The following is a 21,949-nucleotide window of genomic DNA, read 5'->3' as shown; positions in this document are numbered from 1 at the left end:
TCATTAGTCCCTCTTTCCCTCCTTCTTTCTTCCTTCCTTTTCTTTCTTCTCCTTTCTTTCTTTCTTTCTCTCTTTCTTTCTTTCTTTCTTTCTTTCTTTCTTTCTTTGGACAGAAACATCCAGGTATATGAAGTAGCCTGCCTGCCAGCCAGCTAAAGGCCCAGGGAGCCTCTGGAGAAATACCAGACTAACTGCTCCCCCAGGAACCTCCCTGGGGAATGTTTGCCTTTGCATAAGGTATAGACACAGTCCTGGGGTGGGGGTGGGGCTCCTTAGGTCCTAGGCTCTGGATCAAACTGGTAGTAGAGGAGGAAGAAATGTTATAGGGAGGTGAGGGCTGAGGGAGGCTGGGGAGAGGAGGGATCAGTGGTCCTTCTTCTCACCTTTCAATTTAGGGGGCCCACTTAAGGCCCACCCTCTTTCTCACACACAACTCCCTTCATTTTTTTAAAATTAATTTTTCCTTTGTCTTAAGGACATCCTAGCACTCCCACCCTCAAGAACCCCAAATGTAAAACCTATGCCAAATATTGAATCTAAGCCCAAGTTTTATTTTTATGAAGATGACTGCCCATTCTCTATTTTCTGAATGGCTATTAGGCCAAAAAATAAATAAATAAATAAGAAAAGAAAAAAAGCAAAAAAAAAAAAAAAAGAAAGAAAAGAAAAGAAAAGGAAGAAAGAAAGAAAAAAAAGGAAAAAAAGGAAAATCAAAAGCAAGGTGGAACTGATTGTAACAATTTTTTAACCATTCATTCAGTCATTCATTTATTTATCTTTAAGCCTATAAAGGTGTTTCCCCCTAAAGGCAGAGAGTGAATATTTTATTTTAATCTTGTAGTTTCCAATGAGACAGACCTTTTAACCCTTCATTCTCCAGCTCAGCCCGAGTTCCCCGCGCCAGGCGATCCTCGGCACGAGGGCTGGGACTGTATTAAGTCTCTCTCTTGGAGCTGTTTGTTGACCACATTCACGTTCTGAGCCCTGAAGCTAAAAGCACTTTACACCATAAAATAAAAGCACTGTCTTTTTTTCTAAAAGGTTACGTCTGGAGGCCACGCGGCTCATACTTCATACCGAAAACTACTGAAAGGACTATGAAATCCTCTATGATTTACACTCTCTCACTGCATTAGGGTATAGATCTACTCGACTCTAAAAATACGGTGGGTTTCTAACCGACGTGAATATATGTGCATTATTTCAGAAAGTCTGTTAGAAAACTTGTCAACACATTATAAAGCATAAACCAGGACTTGGCTATTAAATACGGAGATCAGAGGCAGAATATATACTGCAGGAAGTCCTGGGGAGTCTCCTCCGCGGGCAAGATAAAAAGGGGGAGGAGGGGAGAGGAGGGGTCGTCTGTTGCCCTGGAGTTTACATTCAGTGTCGTCACCAAAGGTTTGGGAAAGAGCTCACGGAGCATAATTAGCAAAGATTCCACAGCTCCAAATGAAGTTAACTGAACGGCCAGAAAATAATTTTAACGTTGTCATAATTTATTACTTTCTTAAAGCCACTTTGGTAAAGGTAAATATACTTATTGTGTATCCAAGTGTGCGCGTTTAAAGTGAACTTTCACCCCTCTACAAAACCACCTGCATCATTAATCAATACTTATGTAATATTTTTAAACCTCTTAAAACAACACATTTTTCTTTCTTTAAACACGCATACAAACCCTTCCCCACCCCACCCCCCACTTTTGGGCTCTTTAGCGAGCATCCAGCAGCAAAGAGGGAGGGGGCATCACTCGTAGGGGCGAGCACAAGGGACCAGCAGTGGGGGTGCGCGACGAGGAGGGATCAAATGCCAATACACAGCCCAGGTTTTCTGGACTGGGTGAAATCAGGCTGGGGGAGGGGCGGGAGCGGAGGGCAGTTCCTATTTCACTCTGGGCATTTTATGATGGTGGAATTAAATATATGTTAATGGTGGAAACGTCGCTGCTTACCTCTCCACTGGCACCCAGAGAAAGCAGCTGCAAAACTGGGTTTTTAATGTATGTTTTAAGATGTGGTTTCGGAAGGAACCCCCTGGAATCTGAAACAAGTGCAATAACATAGCAGACCTACTTGTAACTAAGTGCTTAATTTCCTATGATTTTTTTAAAAAAGAAAATCAATAAAATGTTGCCAGTTATTTATTGGAAATAACCACAGATAGCGGCCCTGATGCGGTGCCGGTTTTAGAGAGCACACAATTGTGTAATGAATTGTAATTCAGAAGACTGTTAAATGTGAACCACAGAACCTTTCAGAGGTAATAAAGTCATTACTTTTTACACTACAGCCAACCCTGGAAAGCTTTATACACACCATTATATATAAATCATACATATATATTTTCACAACACACATTCGCCCATTTATATACCTTCTCTATATATAGACTTTCATGGATGGATGGATGGATGGATGGGGGAAATATTTAAATGTGAAAACTCGGTTCCGAAAGAATCTGACTCACTATTGTGACCTGATGAGGCTTTTATCTTATTTATTTATTTTTCAAAGACCTCCCAGTTGCACTTTCTTCTTCCCTCTCTTCGCCTTCCCTCCAACCATTCATTTCTACGCACCCCCTGTCTCTTGTAATGACACTCTTTTGGTCGCTCTAAAGCTAGTTTAAAAAGATTAAAAAAAAAAAAAAAGACAGTAGTGGGAGATGCCGCCTGCTCTGAAGAACTCATGAAAAAGGGGAAATGGTGTAACGCACACACTACAGAGCTTTACTGCAAGTGAATCTTCCTGCTTCTTAAACAGGATTTGAATGCCTCCCCCCTACCCCTAAGCTGGAGGGGAACAATAACAACAAAACACATTTACGCAAACCCAGTTCAGCACACATCTCTCCTAATGTTGAACATCAAACCCTCCCTTTCTTCCTTAGTGGGGCCCGAAGCTTCGCCGAGCCAGGCAAGCCAGTCATTTTCCAATAGGTTTGAAACTTTACTAAGACAACACGAGAATAAACAGCCGTTTGCCTGCGCGGCAGGGAGGTGGGTGCGCGCTTGCAAGCCGGGGGCTTTAGCTTAAAACAATAAAGCCCCCAGCTGGGTGGGTGAATTTACAGAAACGACGTCCCTTAGACTGAGGAGGGGGAAAGAGAAAACGCGAGGGGTTGTGGAGCCGCTGGGAGGAGAGGGAAGGAAGGCTCCTTGCTCTGCAGACACACACTCACACACGTCCACCTGCAGCTCCGAGTCTCGCGGGCCACAGCGACCCGCCTCCACCCTACACCCCCCACGCCTTCCTTGGACTTGAGTCCATTTGCTTCTCCCACCCCCCACCCCCAGCCCCCCCTGCCCTTCCGGATTTGGAATCGCAGCTCTGGCTCCTCGGCGGCGGCGGCGGCGGCGGCGGCGGCTGAGGCTACAGGGTGGCGCAGGCAGGCGGGGAGGCTGGGAGGCGGGAGACGCCGGGGGACTTTGCAGACACGTTTCTGAATAAACTTTCCAATCGCAGGGGGTGCTGTTGCTGTACATTTTACGTAAAACTGAAAGTATCCCACGCCAGAGTGAAGCCCGCTTTTTGACAGCGGCGGCACGCGCGCGCGCGCTCGCGCGCGCGCGTGTGTGTGTGCGCGAGAGCGCGTGTGTGCATTAAAGAGACAGGGGTTTATTTCCAACAGGTCTTCCTTAATTTCCCGGGAACGTCTGTGGAAAGGCCAGAGGGACCTGCAGACTCTAGGGTGTATGCCTTGGCTCTGGGCGCCTGAGCAGCACGGCGTTGACCCAGGGTAGTCACCCCACCACCGTGGTCTCCCCGCTGCTCCTGCGAACCAGTGGCTGTCTCTCCAATCCCCATTTTCTTCCCCCGGGTAACAGCACAGGAATAGTTGTGTCCTGCCTGTAAGAAACATTTTTCTTTCCATTCCTCTATGCTCTAGCAGTTGCTCTGGAGTGGGAGGGGGTGTGTCCATCCCTGGGACCTGGCTCGAGGACCTCCCGCGGCGCCGGGAGCACGTTCCCAGGGACTGGAACTCTCGGTACTGCCCATGCTTTGTCCTCTGGCCCGCGGCCGCTCGGTGAGGTGGACGCCTCGGCGCCTTCCTCGCCCCGGGCCCCGGTACTCCCCTCTGGGGACTGGAACTTCCCCGAGTCTGGCTCCTCGTTCTTTATTCCTTGGCCTCTGTCTCCGCCACCCTGGGGGGCCTAGACTCCGTGCTTCCAGTTGGCAATCACTTGCCAGGGTGCTCAGATCCCAGCACCCACCCCTCCGCTCCCGCTCGGCCTTAGGGGTGCCCTCTGGCCGGGGCCTCTTCCCTCGCCCTTGCTCCCTCTCTCCAGGCTACCCCGGCCGCGGGAGGCCCCAGAGCTGCCTTTCCGGACCCGTAACCCTCCAAACTTGGGCTGGACTCCGTTTTGCCGCGCGCTCCCTCCCGCCTCCCCTCTCCGGCTGCGGAGCTGTAACTTGGAGGCTCAGCTCTCAACTTCGTGTGATTTTTCTTTGCTATCTTCTCCTCAGGCAAAGTTTCCCGAGCGCAGCCGCGGGCTCAGGGCTTTCACTACGGCCCCGGGCATCCGCACGCGGAGAGCGAGCGCGGCCGTGGAGCGGCGGTGAGGGGAAGTGGGTGTGCGCACGGAGGAGGGTGTCCGGGAGCAACTCTACCTGGCTTCCCTCCGCCCGCGCTTCCCCGGACCCGGGCTGCAGTCTCGCTGTACACTCTTGTCTTTTTTTTTTTTTTTTTTTTAAGTAATCTTTCATTTTAGGGTCCGCGTCCGGGGGGGAGCAGGGCGCACGTCTTGCTCCCCCCCCCCACCCCCACCCCTTTCTTCTCTCCCGGCCACGCTGCCGCCACGGCGCTCGCTGCGGCCACTGGTGAGCCTGCGGCCCCAGCGCCCCCTCCCCTCCGCCCGCCCCTCCCCCGGGGGCCGCGTCTGGCGTCTGCGGAGCCCCCCGCCCCGCACCTCCCCCGCCCCGCACTGGCCATTGGCTTGTCCTGGTCTCTTTTTCATGTCCAGCCCCTGATGTGTGTCCATTGGTGTGAGCTTCCCCTTCCCTCCTCCCCTTCTCTCCTGCTCGCCCTGCCCATGTTTTGTGTGTCTCTGTCCATCCAGACTCCTGACGTTCAAGTTCGCAGGGACGTCACGTCCGCACTTGAACTTGCAGCTCAGGGGGGCTTTTGCCATTTTTTTCATCTCTCTCTCTCTCTCTCTCTCTCTCTCTCTCCCCCTCTATCTCTCTCTCCTCTCTCTCTCTCTTTTTTTTTTTTTTGCTTAAAAAAAAAAAAGCCATGACGGCTCTCCCACAATTCATCTTCCCTGCGCCATCTTTGTATTATTTCTAATTTATTTTGGATGTCAAAAGGCACTGATGAAGATATTTTCTCTGGAGTCTCCTTCTTTCTAACCCGGCTCTCCCGATGTGAACCGAGCCGTCGTCCGCCCGCCGCCGCCGCCGCCGCCGCCGCCGCCCGCCCGCCCCGCAGCCCACCATGTCTCGCCGTAAGCAAGGCAAACCCCAGCACTTAAGCAAACGGGAATTCTCGCGTAAGTAACCCAATAATAGTAATAATAATTATTAATAATCACGAGAGCGCGCAGGACGAGAAGTAAGAGCGAGGGGGAGAGAGGGGTGTGTGCATGCATTTTTTAATTTTTTCACGAGATGAACCTCCGAGAGTCGGGAGAAAAGAGCTAAAAGGGAGAAAAAACAAACAAACAAACAAAAAACAAACCTCATCCTATCCCGAACCACAGCCGTACGTACACTTTTGGGATAGCACGCACCTTTTATTTTTATTTAATTTACAAAATTTGACTCCTCCTCTTTCATGCTTTCCGCTGCTTTATTTCGCTTTTAGAAAAGGAACGCAATGATTTCCCCTCCAATTTTGCAAAATAATGAACAATGCTATGGATGCGAACAACTCTCTTGCAAACCTAGGGGAGGGAACTGGAGGGGAAAAGGGGGGTTGCTTCCACTCACCGAAGGAAGGAAAACGGGGCGGGAGGAGGGAGCCCAAGCCAAAAAAACAATTCCCAGGGAAAAAAGAGGTGAGAATGGCCCTCGGACAGCGGCGCGCTCACGGTCAAGTGTGCACTAGGAAGAAAGTAGTCATCTCCACAATAGTGAGAAAGTGGGATTGTGGGAGGGGGCCCCCCGGCGCTCTGGAGTCTGCAGAGTGTGGAGAGGGGCCGCGGCGCCTGGGAGAGCCTGGCGACCGCGAAGGACTAGAGCCTCCGCCGGCGCTGTTGCCTTTTGTTCCGGCCCGAGGTGGGTGTTTGTCCCGCTGCCTTTTGTGCCGGCTCCTCGCGCTTGCCCTTCCGCGCCGCCGCCGCCGAAGGGCAGGAGCAAGGGCCCGGGGCGAGCGGGAGATGGAGGGAGGGCGCTCGGGCCGCCGTCGCCTGGGTTCCCGCTGCCCGCCCCTCCCAGCCGAACCTCAAGTGGCGGCGAGAAGACGTGAAAAATAAAATAAAATAAAAAATAAAAATAAAGGCAAGAGGATGTAAAAATTTTCTTGCCCCAGAACAGAAGCCGAACGCTCGGCCAGCCGTTTTCTGCAACGCTCTCCTCTTTGACTTCCCCCACCCCCCCTGCAAAAATCTCAATCTCTATTAGAGGAGGAAAAATACAATTACCCCCTTCCCCAAAACCTCTTTAGTTGCAAACTTAGAGCGCCGGCGGCATGGAGAGGGAGCGAGGAACTCCCTCCTCTTACTATTTTTTGGAAGATTTTCAAAAAAAGTGGAAGTGGATTTTGATTGGGAAAAATCTCGTGTCTGAATGTTTACAAGCACCGCGTGTGCGGGAGCCTCCTGCCAACAAACAGACAGAGGACCGAGCGCGGCGCGGCAGCCCGGGAGCGGGCAGCGGCGGCGGCCGGGCCTCGCCGGGGCCTCGCCGGGCCTCGCCGCGCCCCCGCCCTGCCCAGGATCGCCCACCCCGCGCCAGCCGCCTGCCCGCCGGCACAGCGGCAGGCCGTGCCGCGACTCCGCGCCAGCCGGGTCCACAGTCCATTTTCGCCCCCAGCACAATACCCAGACCTCCTCCCAGCCCACCAGACTTCGAAATCGGCTGGGGAGAAACTCAGCTTTGCGAAGCATTTTTATTTTGTAAAGCAACAGAAAAAGCGCGTCTGTTCCCCCCTCCCCCGCCCCCCCCCCCGACATTCTTGTCCACCGCGCCGGACCTTGGGGAGGTCACCACGTGCTTTCCTTGACCCCCTCCCACCCGGTCTGGCCACTATCCCCCGCCTCCCGAGCCTTGCCAGGCCAGGTGGGGGGTGAATTGGGAGGGGTGGGGGTGGGGTGGGGAGGTGAGCAAGGGAGCAGTATGTGCGACTGTGTGTTTTGGGAGTGCTGGATCCTGGTACTCCTTGCACCCCACCCTTGAGTTTCTGCCCTCTAACCCGGGTCTGGCTCGGTCGGGGGTCGGGGGGGGGGGGGCGGTGGTCCTTTTGAATCTTTATGAGGTGGTGGGTGGGTTACTGTGTCCTGGCTAACCGAGTGCGTCTGGGAAGGCGGGCGGTGGGCACTTAGGAAAGTTTGGCAGCAAGGGAAAGAAAGGCATGAGAAGGCCCACATCCCTTCCCCTCCTCATTCGTGACCCTTATTTTAAATTTTGATGTAATTTTAAAACACCGTCTATACCCAGTTCTGTATTTATTAAAGGGTTGGGGGGGTGCGCATAAGGAGTTGAATTTTTCACTGGGCTCTGGAACTTGTCACACACTTCGGAAGCTCCCCCCGCCCCGGCACGTTGCGGGGCCCTCCCTCTCCCCACCCCCGCGGATCCCTCCCTCGCCGCTCTCCCCCGCCCCCCACTCCCCCGGCCGCGCCGGATGCGGAGCAGACGCGGCGTGCGGCGGTGTGAAGTTACAGCCCGGCCAGGTACCGGCGGGAAGGAAGGGCAGTGTTCGCAGGACTCGGGAAAGCCGGAACCTTCTTCGGAAGGATGCAGTGGGGGCTCAAAGGACGGACTGAGGCGTGCAGTCCAGGCTGCTCCCCTATCCCCCACCCACCCCGGGTCCACCTCGGGACGTTCCAGGCTGGGTGGGTTTAGCTGGCCTCTATCCCAGTTTCAGTGCGGGCTTTGGGTTAAGGGAGTAGTATGGAGGGGGTTCAAGGGCCAGTTCTTTCTCATTTTCTGGGTGCGCAGAGGGGGCGGGAGCCATTCGGGTGTTCAGGACCCCCCTCCCCCCCAATCCTCCGCTTCTTAGGCTGAATGAGCCATTCGGTCGCTAGGAGGCAGAACAAGATCAAGAAAGCTCAGCGAACTTGAACCTGTACCAGAGCCTCCCCCACTCCCTGCTTTGCGTTTCTCGGCCGGGGAGGGACGAGCTTTGCGAGGGTGGGGGTGGGGGAAACGGACGGTTAGGCAGAATTCCCTTTCTCCCCCCATCACCCCTTATGTCTTTGTTCTTCATTTTGACTTTAAAAATGCTTCTGGCCGGGGCTGCGGAGGAGCGCTCGGGAGCGCGGCCGACAATCCCGTGCGCCGGGCGCGGAGTGGGGTGCAGTTTTCGCTTTCTTTCGGGGCGGGCATTTTTGGTAGGGGGAAAAGGGGGGTACGCACTCTCCGCCTTCGAGGCAAGGCCAAAGGGCGGGATCCAGCAAGTTTGCACTTGGTCTTCGGGTTCACTTCTTCCACCCCCACACCCCAGCGCAAAGCACGGACAACGGCGGCTACGTTGGGCTTGCACAGCGGCTGTACAGCCCGACCCCTGGCTCCCCCGCCTCCCGCAGCTCTCGCCTCGGAGCCCGAAATCACAACAATAGTAATAGTTATCATCATAATGATGCGGGCTAGCAGCGTCATTAATAATGAATAACCGCAGCCGCCGCGGCGCTGCGCACACTCGTGCCCGGAATTGCGGGGAAACGCATTTGCAGAGATCCCCCAAAGTAAAAAGTGTGAGCCTGGGGACACAGAATGAATTTCAGGGCCCGCGCTTGAGGTGTGTGTGAGGATACCGAGACTGCACCAGGTTAACCAACCGAGTTTTCCCAGCCTCACTTCCCATTTCTCCACCTGGCGGGGCCAGGGAACGGTTGTCACCTTGAGGCCGGGCTGGACCGCGGGTGGAGGCGGCAGTCGGGGCCCCTGGCTGCCCGTTGCCTCCCGGCCTGGCCCGGGCCCCACGGCCCGGCAGTCGCCGCTGCACGTGTTTGCAGCAAGCGCGGCCGGAGGCTGCAGCCAGCGAGCTGCTCGCTTTGTGCCTGAGTCCCGGCGCCCAACTTCACTTTCTGCAAAGCCCGCCCCCACCGGGCCCCGGGCCCCGGGCCTGTAGCCTTAGCCTTCGCTTTTGTTTCTTTGCTTTTCCTCTCTGCGTTTCTGACTCGGTTTGCTTCCTTACCCTGTTAAGACAATCAAAAGGAAGGACTTGGAAAGCAAAGTTGAAGGCATAGCTCCTTTTCCCCTCCCCCAACAGCCTTCCTTTCCCTCGCTTCTTCCCTACGTTTCTTCTTGAGCTTTTTTTTTCTTCTTTAAATTTATTCCTTTGCAACTGCAGAGAGGAAGGAGATCTCAGTCAGCCGCTGGGGCATTGAGACGTTCCAGTCTGTCTTGCTGTTTGAACGCAGAAGCATTTTATTTTCTATTTTTCTCCTCTTGTAGAGAATTCGTGGCTAATTATTATGATTATTTGCCCACTCCCTTCCACTTCAATCCTGGACTCCCCGCTTTGTAGCGGGAGGTTTAGGCCGGAGCTTAGAAACGTTGGTATTGTGGGGGCGAAGGAGGATGGAGTTGAATTGAGGGAGGGGGTAAAATGGCTGAGGTTAGGAATGTTTTTAGGGAAAGAGGAATTTGCATTAAAATACAGAGAAATTAACAGATGCCCAGAAAGGAAATGTTGATTACCACTGAGAAAAGATGTCAATGCAAATCAGTAGACTACACCAAGAGAATTGTATTTTCATATTTTCTTTGTGCCCCACTTCGTCTTATTTTTAATAATATAGCAGCAATAATAAACACGTTTTGATATTTCTCTGAACATTACTAGCCAAATGTTTTGCAAGAAGCCCGATGTTAGACGTATTTCATACATTAGGATATAATTCTTGTTAATTAGCAATAATTTACGTTAAGAGCATAGAAAATGTTGAGGTTACAGGTTTTATATCTGTACATTTGATCATCTTGTTATTTTCAAGAACTTTGCCTCCTATAAAATTAATTAGGTGAAATGTGGAGGTGTAATCAGCAACCTCTGAATTACCACTTCATTTCCTGGTTTTGATTGTAAATCAGTTCAGTCACTACATTTAGAAGACTTTAACCAAGTCTGTTTTGTACCGCATTACCTTTAACTATTTGCTACCTAGGAGAATATTTCCTTTTGCTCCTAAATAATATTTCCACTTTCAGAATATGTCAGGCCTTGGGGATGAAAAAACAAACAAACAAACAAAATGAATCTTAATGGTGGAGTTTAAAAAATGTTTTTTGTTTTTTTTTTTTTTTTTGCAAAGGTTCTACGTAGTACTAACTTTAATGAAACAAAATATTATTCCTGAATCTTTCTTTAATCTGTAACCCTCAGAACTTGCAGTTAATGCTGAACAACAACAACAAAAAGCCACATTTGTCAATGTATACTTAAAAATCCTTAATTCAAATAGCAGGGATCTTGGAGAATGACTTCCCTATTCAGTGCCTCACTTGGTCAAAATGAAAGCAAATGTAGGAGAAAAATGACACAGAGGCATAATGCAAAAGCACTTCCATTTGTGTCATTTTATTTGAAAAGCATGCATGTGTTTTTTGTGTTTATCTTTTGGTCAGTATGTTGGGCAAAGAAACATAAGTGCTTACCTTGCTGTCTTTATTAGTGGGAATATAACCTTCATATTCCTGTGGTGACCTTATGTTAAATTAGGAGGAGTACCAGAGGCTAGAAATTATGACATGTCCTACTTGAGCACAGGTGCAGCTAGGCAGGGCTCTCTCAATATTATTTCACCCAGCACATCTGGGAGTTACTCCAGATCTTCCCCCTCAATATTCAGCCTGGGTAGGGTTGAAATAAATTTAACCTGAGTTCACTGGATTTTTGCACTTTATCAAAATCGGTTCCAATATTCTACACTCAAATTAAAATCTATTTTTTGATTCTCTGTGGCTTTAAGTTCATTAAATGTGAAATTGGCAGCTTGCTAAAGAAGGTCAGACTGATTAACTGTTTAAGACTTGTACATTTTCTGCTTCAGTTTTATTAACTGGCAGCATCCTGGATGTGTTTTGTATTTTGTGATTTTTTTTTTTTTGATAGGGTAAGCATACAGTTTCAGGAGCAGATACTTACCAACTCTTTTTTCCCCTTTGGAAGGTTGAAAAATCATAGAAGCTGTTCAAATGAGACGCTAGAGTATTTTGGTGCAAAGTTAAAAAAAAAAAAAAGGTAACGGGAATGAAAGACATATCTACCTTGTTATACCATCCGCTGGTGATTATGTGTGTAGAAATAGTCCCATAATGAAGCGTTTTGGAGCTCATTCAGAAAATTAGTCAACTTTGACAACATTAGGCAAAGTATTTCAAGTCTAAAGAAAGGACTTCTCAGCCTTGTTCTGAGATGTGGCATTTGCTTGACCATTCTGATTTTTATGTGATGGGAGCCACCAAGTGCAAACATGTTTAGAATATTTTAGGCATTCCTTTCTTCAGAATGAAAAAATGACTAATTGGCTTATTTTCTTAAGTACTCAAAAGTATCCCATTTAGCTAATGTGTCTGGGAAGAATTGCCAGTGAATTTGGTATTTCTTTGATTTTGTGGCACTACTGAGAGTGAGATCAGAAAGGTTTTTGGCAGTATGAATTATGCTACGTTATGATTATTATTTAGATCCGTTTCACAGGTGAATGCAGTCGTTTGCTTATTATGGCGGTGTAAATGTGGCACATTTTGTGTGTGATATAGTAGCTTTCTAATTTACGAAGCTAAATCTCTGTATACTTCGAAGTATATACACTGACACAAAGGGTGTGTGTGTTTATTTACCTCTTCTTTTATTCTTTGGCACAATAGACAACTTTGTAGGAAAAAAGAAAGAAATTTGGTTTCAATCCATGTTTTTACCAGTTTTGGGGGTAGATATTATTTAAGCTTTCTTTATGTCACTTGTGTTAACTATTTACTTAACAGTCAACATTGTTTCTAAACTCGAAAACCAGACAGAATTTATAGAGTGTGTGTGTGTGTGTGTGTGTGTGTGTGTGTGTGTGTGTGTGTGTGGTTTCTCAGGAGTTATGCGAGTCAGATAGTTTTCCTTAAATATATGATGATTTGCCTCATTGATAAATTTGCTTTCTTGTTGATAACCTCCATATCCTTACATGTTTTAGGTGCTCACATTTTCTGGGTATTATATGAAGGAGGCTAGAAACACTTTATATAATGTGGTGGGATGGGGTGGGGTTGAGAATGTATTTCCCCTTTCTCTCTCTTCTCTGGTGCTCTAATAATTGTGCTTTTGTTTCTCCAACCACAGCCGAACCTCTTGAAGCCATTCTTACAGATGATGAACCAGACCACGGCCCTTTGGGAGCTCCAGAAGGGGACCATGACCTCCTCACGTGTGGGCAGTGCCAGATGAACTTCCCATTGGGGGACATTCTTATTTTTATCGAGCACAAACGGAAACAATGCAATGGCAGCCTCTGCTTAGAAAAAGCTGTGGATAAGCCACCTTCCCCTTCACCAATCGAGATGAAAAAAGCATCCAATCCCGTGGAGGTTGGCATCCAGGTCACGCCAGAGGATGACGATTGTTTATCAACGTCATCTAGAGGAATTTGCCCCAAACAGGAACACATAGCAGGTAAATGAGAAGCAAGGAGAAAAGCTGTTTGCATGTTTTCTTTTCATTTTCAGAGGTGCTGTAGCCAAGCACTCAGGAGTGGTGAAGAGCTTTCTGTATTTCTCCATGTGACTGTCCACGACAGCCCTGTAATGTTAAAACAATCATTCCTATTGCTTACGTCCAGAACACAAAAAAAATAAATATTTTCCACTTCACTGAGTCAGATATAGGTGGAATAGGTACACACACCTGATACCCTCTCTCTGGATCTGTTGATGCTGAATTTCTTTCCTTTTTTTCTCCCCTTCTCATTTTTAAGTGTTGAACCTTACTATACCTGGCCCTGTTTCCAATGTCCATTTCCAGCCATGGTGACAAGTCAGAGGCGAAGTGGCCATACAGGCATTTTGTAGTTTGGCCAATGACCTGTTTGAGTCAGAATACCTGGTCAGACCTCCCTAGGGGTGCTGTTAGTTCTCAAGGCTTCTGCGAAGGAGGGTGGGCTGACAGGGCGTTTGGGACTGGGTAGAAAGAGTTAACTGAGCTTCAGGGCTCGCCTTGGATCCATATTGGCTGTCAGCCCGTATGGGGCTGTAATTAAACACAGCCCCGTGGTGGGATGACACCATGACCTTGACTTTAAGATGCCATTTTCGACTGGCCAGGCCAGAGTAGAGAGGGCAGTTGCTGAAGCGCACAGACATGCTTACTCGAAAAGTTTAAGGGCATGTTGGAAATTTCAAAAGGTTGGTTTGACAGGAACGGCTGCTCCCTGCAGCCTGCCTCCTCAGCTAAATGATAAATGCTTCTCTGTGCTCTCTCTTGTCTCTGATGTGGTTTTGACAGATGTATCTTGATTTTGTTTGTGGTTTACACAACCACATGTCACCCTTACAAATGTCCAGTCCAGACTTCCACTGTTTCAGCTATAACACAATGTAAAAATTCTCTTGGAAAAATACACACACATATTCAACAGCTCTCCTTCCTTTGGTTAATTTTAGCAGAGAGGTAGTTAGGTGTGTGGGTTTCTCAGCAGCTCATGGGAAAAGGAATTAACGGCTAGCAGAGGGACTTAAATCCTTACCCTAAGTGATAAGCAGCAACACTATATAGTGACCCTTAAGACATTTTTTTGTGAAACCAGAGTGATTTAACACACAAGACAAAGTGAATGCAGAGTCTATGGTGACAAAAATGCTAAGCCTGCTGGTGGTTCCCTTTCTTCTATTTCCCCCTGCCCCCTCCCCCAAAAGGCAGAAGGTTTATTCAGTTTTAGGAAAGATAGTGCATATAATCAATTGATTTACTGGAACTTGTCTTTCTGACCTCGTTTGACCACAAAGTTGAACTGTAGTAGGTCAGTGGTCCAGAGGGAATTAAATGTCGTATTATTTTTTCTTCCCGCCCCCTCTGGAATTTGATCATTAAAATCAAACGTGGCATTTTCTTTCTTTCTTTCTTTTTTTTTTCCCCATGCTTCCTGCAATAACACTCAGATACTTTTCCTTTAGTGAAAAGAGAAATCTGTACCAGGGAAGCTGCATTTACAAAATATTTTTCTAGAATTCACCGCATTTAGCTTATGTGACATGTAGGTTAACATTTTATCCCCCCCACCACACACACAAGTGGGCAATGGCAGTGACCATTTCCATGTGCTGTCTTGTGACTGGAAGGAAAATGTAAGGCATGATTAATGAAGCAAGAGCAAGCGGAAGGGGATTTGTCGTCTTCGGAGATCCAAAGCCTTTCTAAATCACCAAATATGGAGTAACACTTGCGTGATGTAACATCGTATTTACATATCGGGCCGCTCGTTTAAAAGACAAAACACAGTGTCTGTCAAGCAGGAATTAAAACCACACTTCTTACTGAGGTCCCAAATAGGTTATTCACTCTCGGATTAACCAGCTCCAAAATTCTGTGCTTCTGTACTTAGAAGAGGAATCTAAAAGCTAGGGGGGTGGGGGGGGAAGGCACTATAGTGATAGCTTTTTACTATTATAGTTGTGAATGCACATAGAGAAAGAAAAGATATTTTCCTTAACTTCTGGTTGTCATAAAGGTTTTTTGTTTCTAAGACCCAGTATAATAGCAGAGCCCAGAGAAGCACCCCCTCCCGGCCCTGCCAAAAACAAAACACAAAAGAAAGAAAAAAGAAAAGAAAGCAAATTTAAAAGATGTTTTAGAGGGCTAATACTAAATAATTTCACTGAGATGAAAAGCGTTATAAGGTATCTAAGATATTCAATGGGTGCACAAATGTAGCAACCCAGGTGAGGTAAACCTTTCATGCACAAATAATTACAAAGCCTTGATTCATTTTATTGTGTTTAATCACCTGTTCCCACCCTGGAATTGGCTGGACATAAATAGCGTGGTCACATCTCAAAGCGAGATGTCAGTAACTAGAATCATGACTTCTCATAATTCACAGTAATGAATTAAGAGTTTCCTATGGTGAAATTAACATTCTACCATTGCACATAAATTAAGATGCCCTGGCCCTCAGGTGTCTCTGAAGGGAAGTTCTGGAAGACGGCTGTGCACACTACCAGCCCATTTCTCTCAAGCACGCCTTTACAATTCCAAGTCTGCTTTTCTTTTTATGGCGAGGAAGGAAACAAAAAGAATAATCATCCAGTAGATATTTGAATTGTGGTGTCACAAAAAGAAAGGCGAAGCAATGCTCCATATTAGTAGAGAGATCTATTGATGAATCTCTAGAAGAATATGTTTGGCAACCACATAAAAGGTAGTCATTTAAGTGCACTGTGTAGGAAAGGCTTTATTAAAGTGATGTAAGTTGGATTTGAGCTCCCTGTGTGTTCTGTGCCATTTTATAGGCAGGAAGCAGGAATAAAACAGTGACAGATTTTCTTGAGATAAATAAAGCTTAGCATTGGGGGCTTTCAAATAGGAGAATAAGGTAGCGTTCTTTAAGTCTTCAGTAAAGTGATCTGCATTTTGACTGGACATAGGCCGCACGAAGAGGAGTGTGGTTTGGAAAGGGTGATTCTTTTTACCTGGCGTATAGATGGTTACGAGCTTCAGCACTTCACCCATGTACATGTGTGTGTTGATCAGGTTGCTTTTTTCATTTCATTCACATATTCAAAATACTGTGTGGCTGTGATCCAGTGAAACCATTGACATAGTATGAATTTAACTGGAAATGAGCAGGTCATATTGTGTGGGGCCCAGTGCATCTATTTCTATGTCAGATACTCACCATCAGATGTCAGCATCCTGTGACTGGCAGTCAGGGCTTTTAACAGGGCTGTTGCTGTGTTTTGTAGTCTCATCTTTTATGATGGGGGAAATATTCATCAGAGATTAGTGAATGTGAAACTGCTGTTCACTTACAGAAAAGGCCAAAAATATTATCCCACAATGTCAGATTTGAGATTTTGGCTTATGACACATGGAAATCTTTAAATTAGGGTTGGGCTGTCGTGAAGTTAGCTTTTTAAGAGAATGGGGGAGAATAGGACCAGTCTTATAAAATGTACTCATATCTACTACTATTGATACATAATATTTTTTCTCCTTAAAATCATGAACATAGACGTCTATATCAGGATATTTAAAAATTAATTTGCTTAGGCAATGTACTTCGTAACTAGATAAAAATATATAAGACAGTTACTCTAATGGAGGGGGAAATACTAATTCAAAAACAAACATGTCAGCATGTTACTTAAAGGTAAATCAAGTATAATATATATAACGCTTTTCGGAACTTAGCAAATCAACTTGCCTTTTCTTTTTGTACCCATTCTAATTCTTTCCTAACTCAGCATGAATTGGGGATGTATTTGTGTACTTCATGGTATAATTGTAAATGAGACTATAAATTATAGTATCCTAATATGACTACTTATTTTTAATTTCTCTTTATTTGTGTGATTCTGAATAAAAACCACTGACTTCTGAAGTGAATTTTTAGCATGGCAGCTGAAAAAGAAAACAACAAACAAACAAACAAAACCCCAATATACTGGTGAACATTTTATTTACCTTCAGTATGCAGAGAATAGAGAATATTGTTTCCTTATATATATCTAGGATTTTCACTGGGAGCCTGTGTTTGTGAGGCCACTACCCAAAGACTCATGTTCATGAGTCTGGGAGTCCTATATACAAGCTGTATTTGTAAATAAGACCAAGAAAGGTTGTGAACTGGCAGCTTGGATGTTTTGTCAAAGTACAATGTCAGAGAAACTCGCTCTAAGACAAATTGTAAATAGAACTGTCACAGTGATTGCATGATTGAGCCACAGAAGTGTCTTACAATTGTTGGCATTGTCAGAGGACTTTTGAAAGCTTAATTAAACACAGTGGCCCGCATGGCTGCTAAATTTACTTCGGAAAGCCAAAAAGGAAAAAAAAAAGTCTAAAATGTGGAAGATTCCCAAAGATCTCAAAGTTCTTCAGACATTACCCTTCCGGTGACACAGAAAAGATGCATTGTGCATTTTCCTAGTTGTCTTTTATAAATAATAGTTTTGAGAATAGGGCCACGTGATATGAAGATCATCCTGTGTGTGATGTGGAGATTGTGTTAGTTTTTCTGTCTCCTGCTGTTACAGACAGTTAATGTAAAAATGGCCTTTTATTGGAAACACAAATATGTATTCACTTCAAGAACAGGAGCAGAGGGGGAAAGTTTCCCTCCCATTCTCTGTGTTCATTCTGTGAGATCTTAAAAAAAACAGTGCTGTAATTTCTTAAATCACTCCATCCTTGTATTGCAAGTTGTGCCTTTTACGTTAAAGGATCTGAAATCTGTTTTGCACACCTTTCTCCTCGTGCATGTGGCATTTAATTGTGGAGCTGCCCATGGGCTGGAAAATGCAACTGGGTGTAGAAACGTGCAGGCAATGTCAGGACAGCGAACCTTAAGCTCAGGGAAGAGGAGAGTTGGATGCATATTAATGGCACGTTTTCAAGTCCTGGAAAATCATTAATTTCACACCACAGCCCCCATGTAGTTTGGCTAATGTGGGAGGACTAAATTGGAGCATATAACTAACGTGCAAATCCTAGGGAAGCATTTTTCACAATTTTGTTATTTCTTAAGTGAAAGTGTTTAATAAAGGAGAATGGATGAATGGTGGCTTTTCAACACTAGTCAGGGAGAAAGGAAGAAAGTTTGGCTTTCCTTGGGGGAAAACATGAAATTGAACCAAAGTAGCACAGCTAGGGAGATGCACCGAGATCATGGCATTCAGTGTTAACTTAATTTAATGGACTTTGGTTGGTCTGTTCACACACTTTACTGCACAAATGAATCATTTGACAAAATTTACCCCTAGCCCAAGTCTGTTTTTACATACCGTAGTACCAGCTTTATGCAGTAAAAAGCACTTAGCATCAAACTGGACCCAGCCTGGCACCTTGCCACTTTTTTAGCAAGAGATTTAATCACCAAGGATCTTTAGTACCTTTCTGCTTGTTCAGATTTCATTTGGGTCATGGTTATGTCAGCAGTGTTGTTATTACAAGGATTAAAAAAGAAAGAAGATTTTAACTTAGTGCCCATTTTTAACATTGTCTCAAATCAAGCAGGTTTTTATTTTATGTGTCAATTTGGAGGACATTAATAAAGTTCATAAATATGTTCAGACTATATAATTTAATGGATAATAATCAGTATTGTTATTTGTAATACAAATAGAAAATTGGCCATTGTATCCCTCCCTCCTCTGTCCTTTCCTCCTCCCCAGGTAAATAAGCATCCTTAAACTGCTTCTCTCCTTTACTTCCAGGGTATAGAGGCTCTGGCCAATATCAGTAAATTTACCTTTGTAATTTGCCATGTAGTTTTTACAACAATGACCTAATTAATTTGAGCACGAACCATATTATTGCTACTAGAGTCATTTTCTGTTACAAACTTAATTTCCAGGAAATGTAACCTGACGAATAAGAATGCTTTAGCTCTCCTAGAATGCTTTAGGTCTCCTAGAGACCAAAGGCAGATTTAAAATAATAATAATAATAATAATAATAATAATAATAATAATAATAATAATAAATGCCAGCATTATTAAAGCCAGTATGCTTGATGCCAAACTCACTTTGAAGCCAGTAAACATCAGACTGTATTTCTAATCAGTTTTAGAATGGTAACGTATTCCATATTGGGTTCACTGGAATCTGCCTTTCTGCTTTTTACTGGCCAGCTGCACTCCCTATGCATTTTTAAAACATTTCAGCAAAGGCTTTTGCTGTTCTTAGCAGGGTTAGTAACTTGGGGTCTATTTCTGAGCTCATTCGTCATTCTGCGATGGCATTGAGTTAGGTTGGCAAGGGAAGGATTTGAAGCATGGGGGGTGGTGAGGTCACTTCTGACCCCAGCAGGGAATAGGTGAGCTTCATTTGCCTTTACAATAGACGCACAGTTACTGCACCTTGGAGGAGCTCTCAGGTGCCGCTCAGATGGGCGCATGTAAATGCCCTGTCAGATGCGGAGCCGGAATATTAATGCCTCTTCCACCACCGCACCATAATAAAGCTGTACACAGCAAGCTTAATATGCAGCTAGTCTGGGGAATTGTGTAAACTTAGGTAGCCCAGTGTGAAAGACAGCGATGTAAAAATGCTCGAAATGCTACAGTTTCCATTCTTGTTCTCCTTTGATCTATGGCAAAATGAAAACATCATCCTTTCCTCCTCTTGGAGTTGTCTCCCCAACTCTGCCACCTCCCAATCCACCACCAGAATTTTTTGCATGTGTGGTATGGAGAAATGCGACATAATTTGTTTCGTATGGTTAATTACAGGCGTTTGAATATTTAAAATTTTAAATAGCCGCTGTTCCAGCTTTTCCTGTTAAAAGTATGTGATTTGAACAAAGGGAATACAGTGTAAATATTTGTGGTGATTTGCAACACCCCTCTTTCCCTATTAAACACACACACACACACACACACACGTGCACACACACACACAGACATTCAGTTTAGATGTAGTGCTGACTTAAAAGGCTTCTGTACCTTCATTTGTACTTAAAAAAAAAATCAACTCTCAACTGGAACTCCATTAAAACATTTTGCCGTTATTTTTGAGTCCACTGTTGCTTGAGGTTTTAAAGAGGATTTTTATAATGTGTTCATTTAACAGAATCAACAGCTGTCAGAACCAGTTGTGGTAAATCCACAAAACGTACAAAGAAAATACACACGTTTCCTGAAACAAAACACTTGGAAAAACAAGCTGCCAAGAACTGGCGAATGAGAAGTCTGCAGACAGGGAGCCGGAGTGTTTCATCTCTTGGTTCACCCTGGAGACTGATGTGAGCGGATCTGATGCAATGCCCTGGAAGGTTTACCTGACCAGGTGCCTGCTTTGAGGCAATGCACCGGGCAGGAGGGCTGGACGGGGCTGCGAGTTGCTCCCTATTTTGCCCTCCTTTTTTCTTTTTGATCTCTCCACATAGATAAAATACCAAGTTCATAGAGTGCTACACAACAAATTATATCCACTAAAGGTGAGATGATCAGATTTAAACATCCTGTAAAAGAAGCAAGAAGGCGCCTAACACGCACTTTTCCAGATAGGGTTGGCAGCATGTTATGCAGAATTGAATCGGCCCCGCCAGGAAATTCCCAGTGGGACCCTGGAGCAGGCATGTTGATGAAGGGGATACCTGGGGACCTCTGGTCACTCACAATGAGTTTCTGTTTGTATCTTCACTCTTGTTAGCCTTGGCGATGAACAATTACACCTACAATTTGATCTTAGTTTTAGATACAGGTGAGTCCGCTGATTAAAAACTCCCATTAAAATGAAGAATGGAATAATTGTGAAGCCCACGAAGGTGCTTTCAAAACAAACACAGGTGCTGTTGTGTCCCCCCCCCCCCCCAACGCTCTCTGGTTTCTGTTTTCTTTTTGAATTTTCTAAAAAAACCCCCAAAAAACCAAAAACCAAATAACACAAGGAAGCCCCATGCTAACCATCAGGGCATTTAAATTTATATTCATCAGTTGTTCATTTTCTTGATATGTAATGATGTATAAAAAAAGCTGCAAAAAAATCACATCTGTTAATTTTTAGAGAAATAAGGTGTAGCTTGGGTTCTTCTTAACTTAGCTGGAGTACAAGGCTCTACATGCCACGTCTGATCTCTTACGTTTTAAATATGGAGTTTCTCTTTTTGGGCCAAAAAAAAAAAAAAAAAACCTGAAGCATTTCCCTTTACCGACTCAGGGGATACCGTGATTTCATGATTTATTTACATTTAGGGGGCAGCTCACAATGAGCCATTTACTGCTCATCTTAGCCCCCTCCTCCACAAGTCTTTGAGTTCACAGTTAAAACAATACATTAACCAATGTTAAATTTTAAATCTCATGAGTTTCTCTCTCCTACTCCATCCCATCCTAAGATTAAAAAAAAAAAAACAAAAACACAACAACACAACTATTCTTTTACATTTAAAAGTGAACATTGGCTACTGAAGAATGATTTAAAGACTGAGAAAATTTTTAATAATAAATCGTAACCTTCTCATGTTATGTTTTTGTTATGTTAAGGGGAAAAAATCAATAAGGAAAAATTTAATTCTGATAAAGATACTCTTGGATCTTTGAAAACAACTGCTGTCCTTTTAACTAAAACATTTGAGCAGCTTCAAAGACTATGTATTTCTTCTGATCTTGGAGCTGTGTGACTGGTAGCAAGAAAGAAAAAAAAATCTTATTCTACATACAAGTGGATTGCTTAACAAGTCTGCACAGACACGTACTTGTTTGTACAATAGAGATAAAAATTCCTGTATAAAAATAATTCAGCTGCTGACAGCAGGCATTGTTGTTGGACCTGTCTTTTGTGCCTGTCCCAGCTCTGGGCCCCCTCTCCCCCTCTATCTGCTTGGGACAGCTTGCTGCCTATGGACTCCTGACCAGAAGTTAATTGCTATACATTAAATATATAGGTATTGTATCTAAAGAGGAATATCTTGAGCCTTCCTATATGCATTCCACTCTACTTTCTGATGTGATTGCAGTACCGCCAGCAAGAGGGTGGCAGGCAAACGCTCTAATAGGGAAAATGACTTGAAGGCAGTTAAGGGAAATTTGGCCTTCAGGTCCCATTTGCTCTGCAGTGTAGCATCAGTTTCTAAACTTTTGTTTTTAATCTAATTCTGATTTACTCTGTCACATCCCATATCAACCCT

General features: G+C 45.3%; 1 protein-coding gene across 12 annotated transcripts in view; it reads left to right on the top strand.

Moving 5' to 3' along the window:
* Positions 1-3,615: 3,615 nt before the first annotated feature.
* The window catches only part of BCL11A (BCL11 transcription factor A), a 101,614-nt gene continuing 83,280 nt past the window's right edge, over positions 3,616-21,949 (top strand). For 2 of the 12 annotated variants that reach the window (XM_015070522.3, XM_053200630.1), the window contains exons 1-2: positions 4,927-5,497; positions 12,448-12,777. In XM_015070522.3, coding sequence (XP_014926008.2) covers positions 5,443-5,497; positions 12,448-12,777 — 385 coding nt within the window. In that variant the 5' untranslated portion in view covers positions 4,927-5,442. The other 10 variants (XM_027072398.2, XM_027072401.2, XM_027072402.2 and 7 more) reach the window with 10 other exon arrangements.

Source organism: Acinonyx jubatus, chromosome A3 (assembly GCF_027475565.1).
Source record: "Acinonyx jubatus isolate Ajub_Pintada_27869175 chromosome A3, VMU_Ajub_asm_v1.0, whole genome shotgun sequence".
NCBI lineage: Eukaryota > Metazoa > Chordata > Mammalia > Carnivora > Felidae > Acinonyx > Acinonyx jubatus.
Note: the sequence above shows the minus strand (reverse complement) of the source record. Positions and strands in the feature narration are given on the sequence as shown.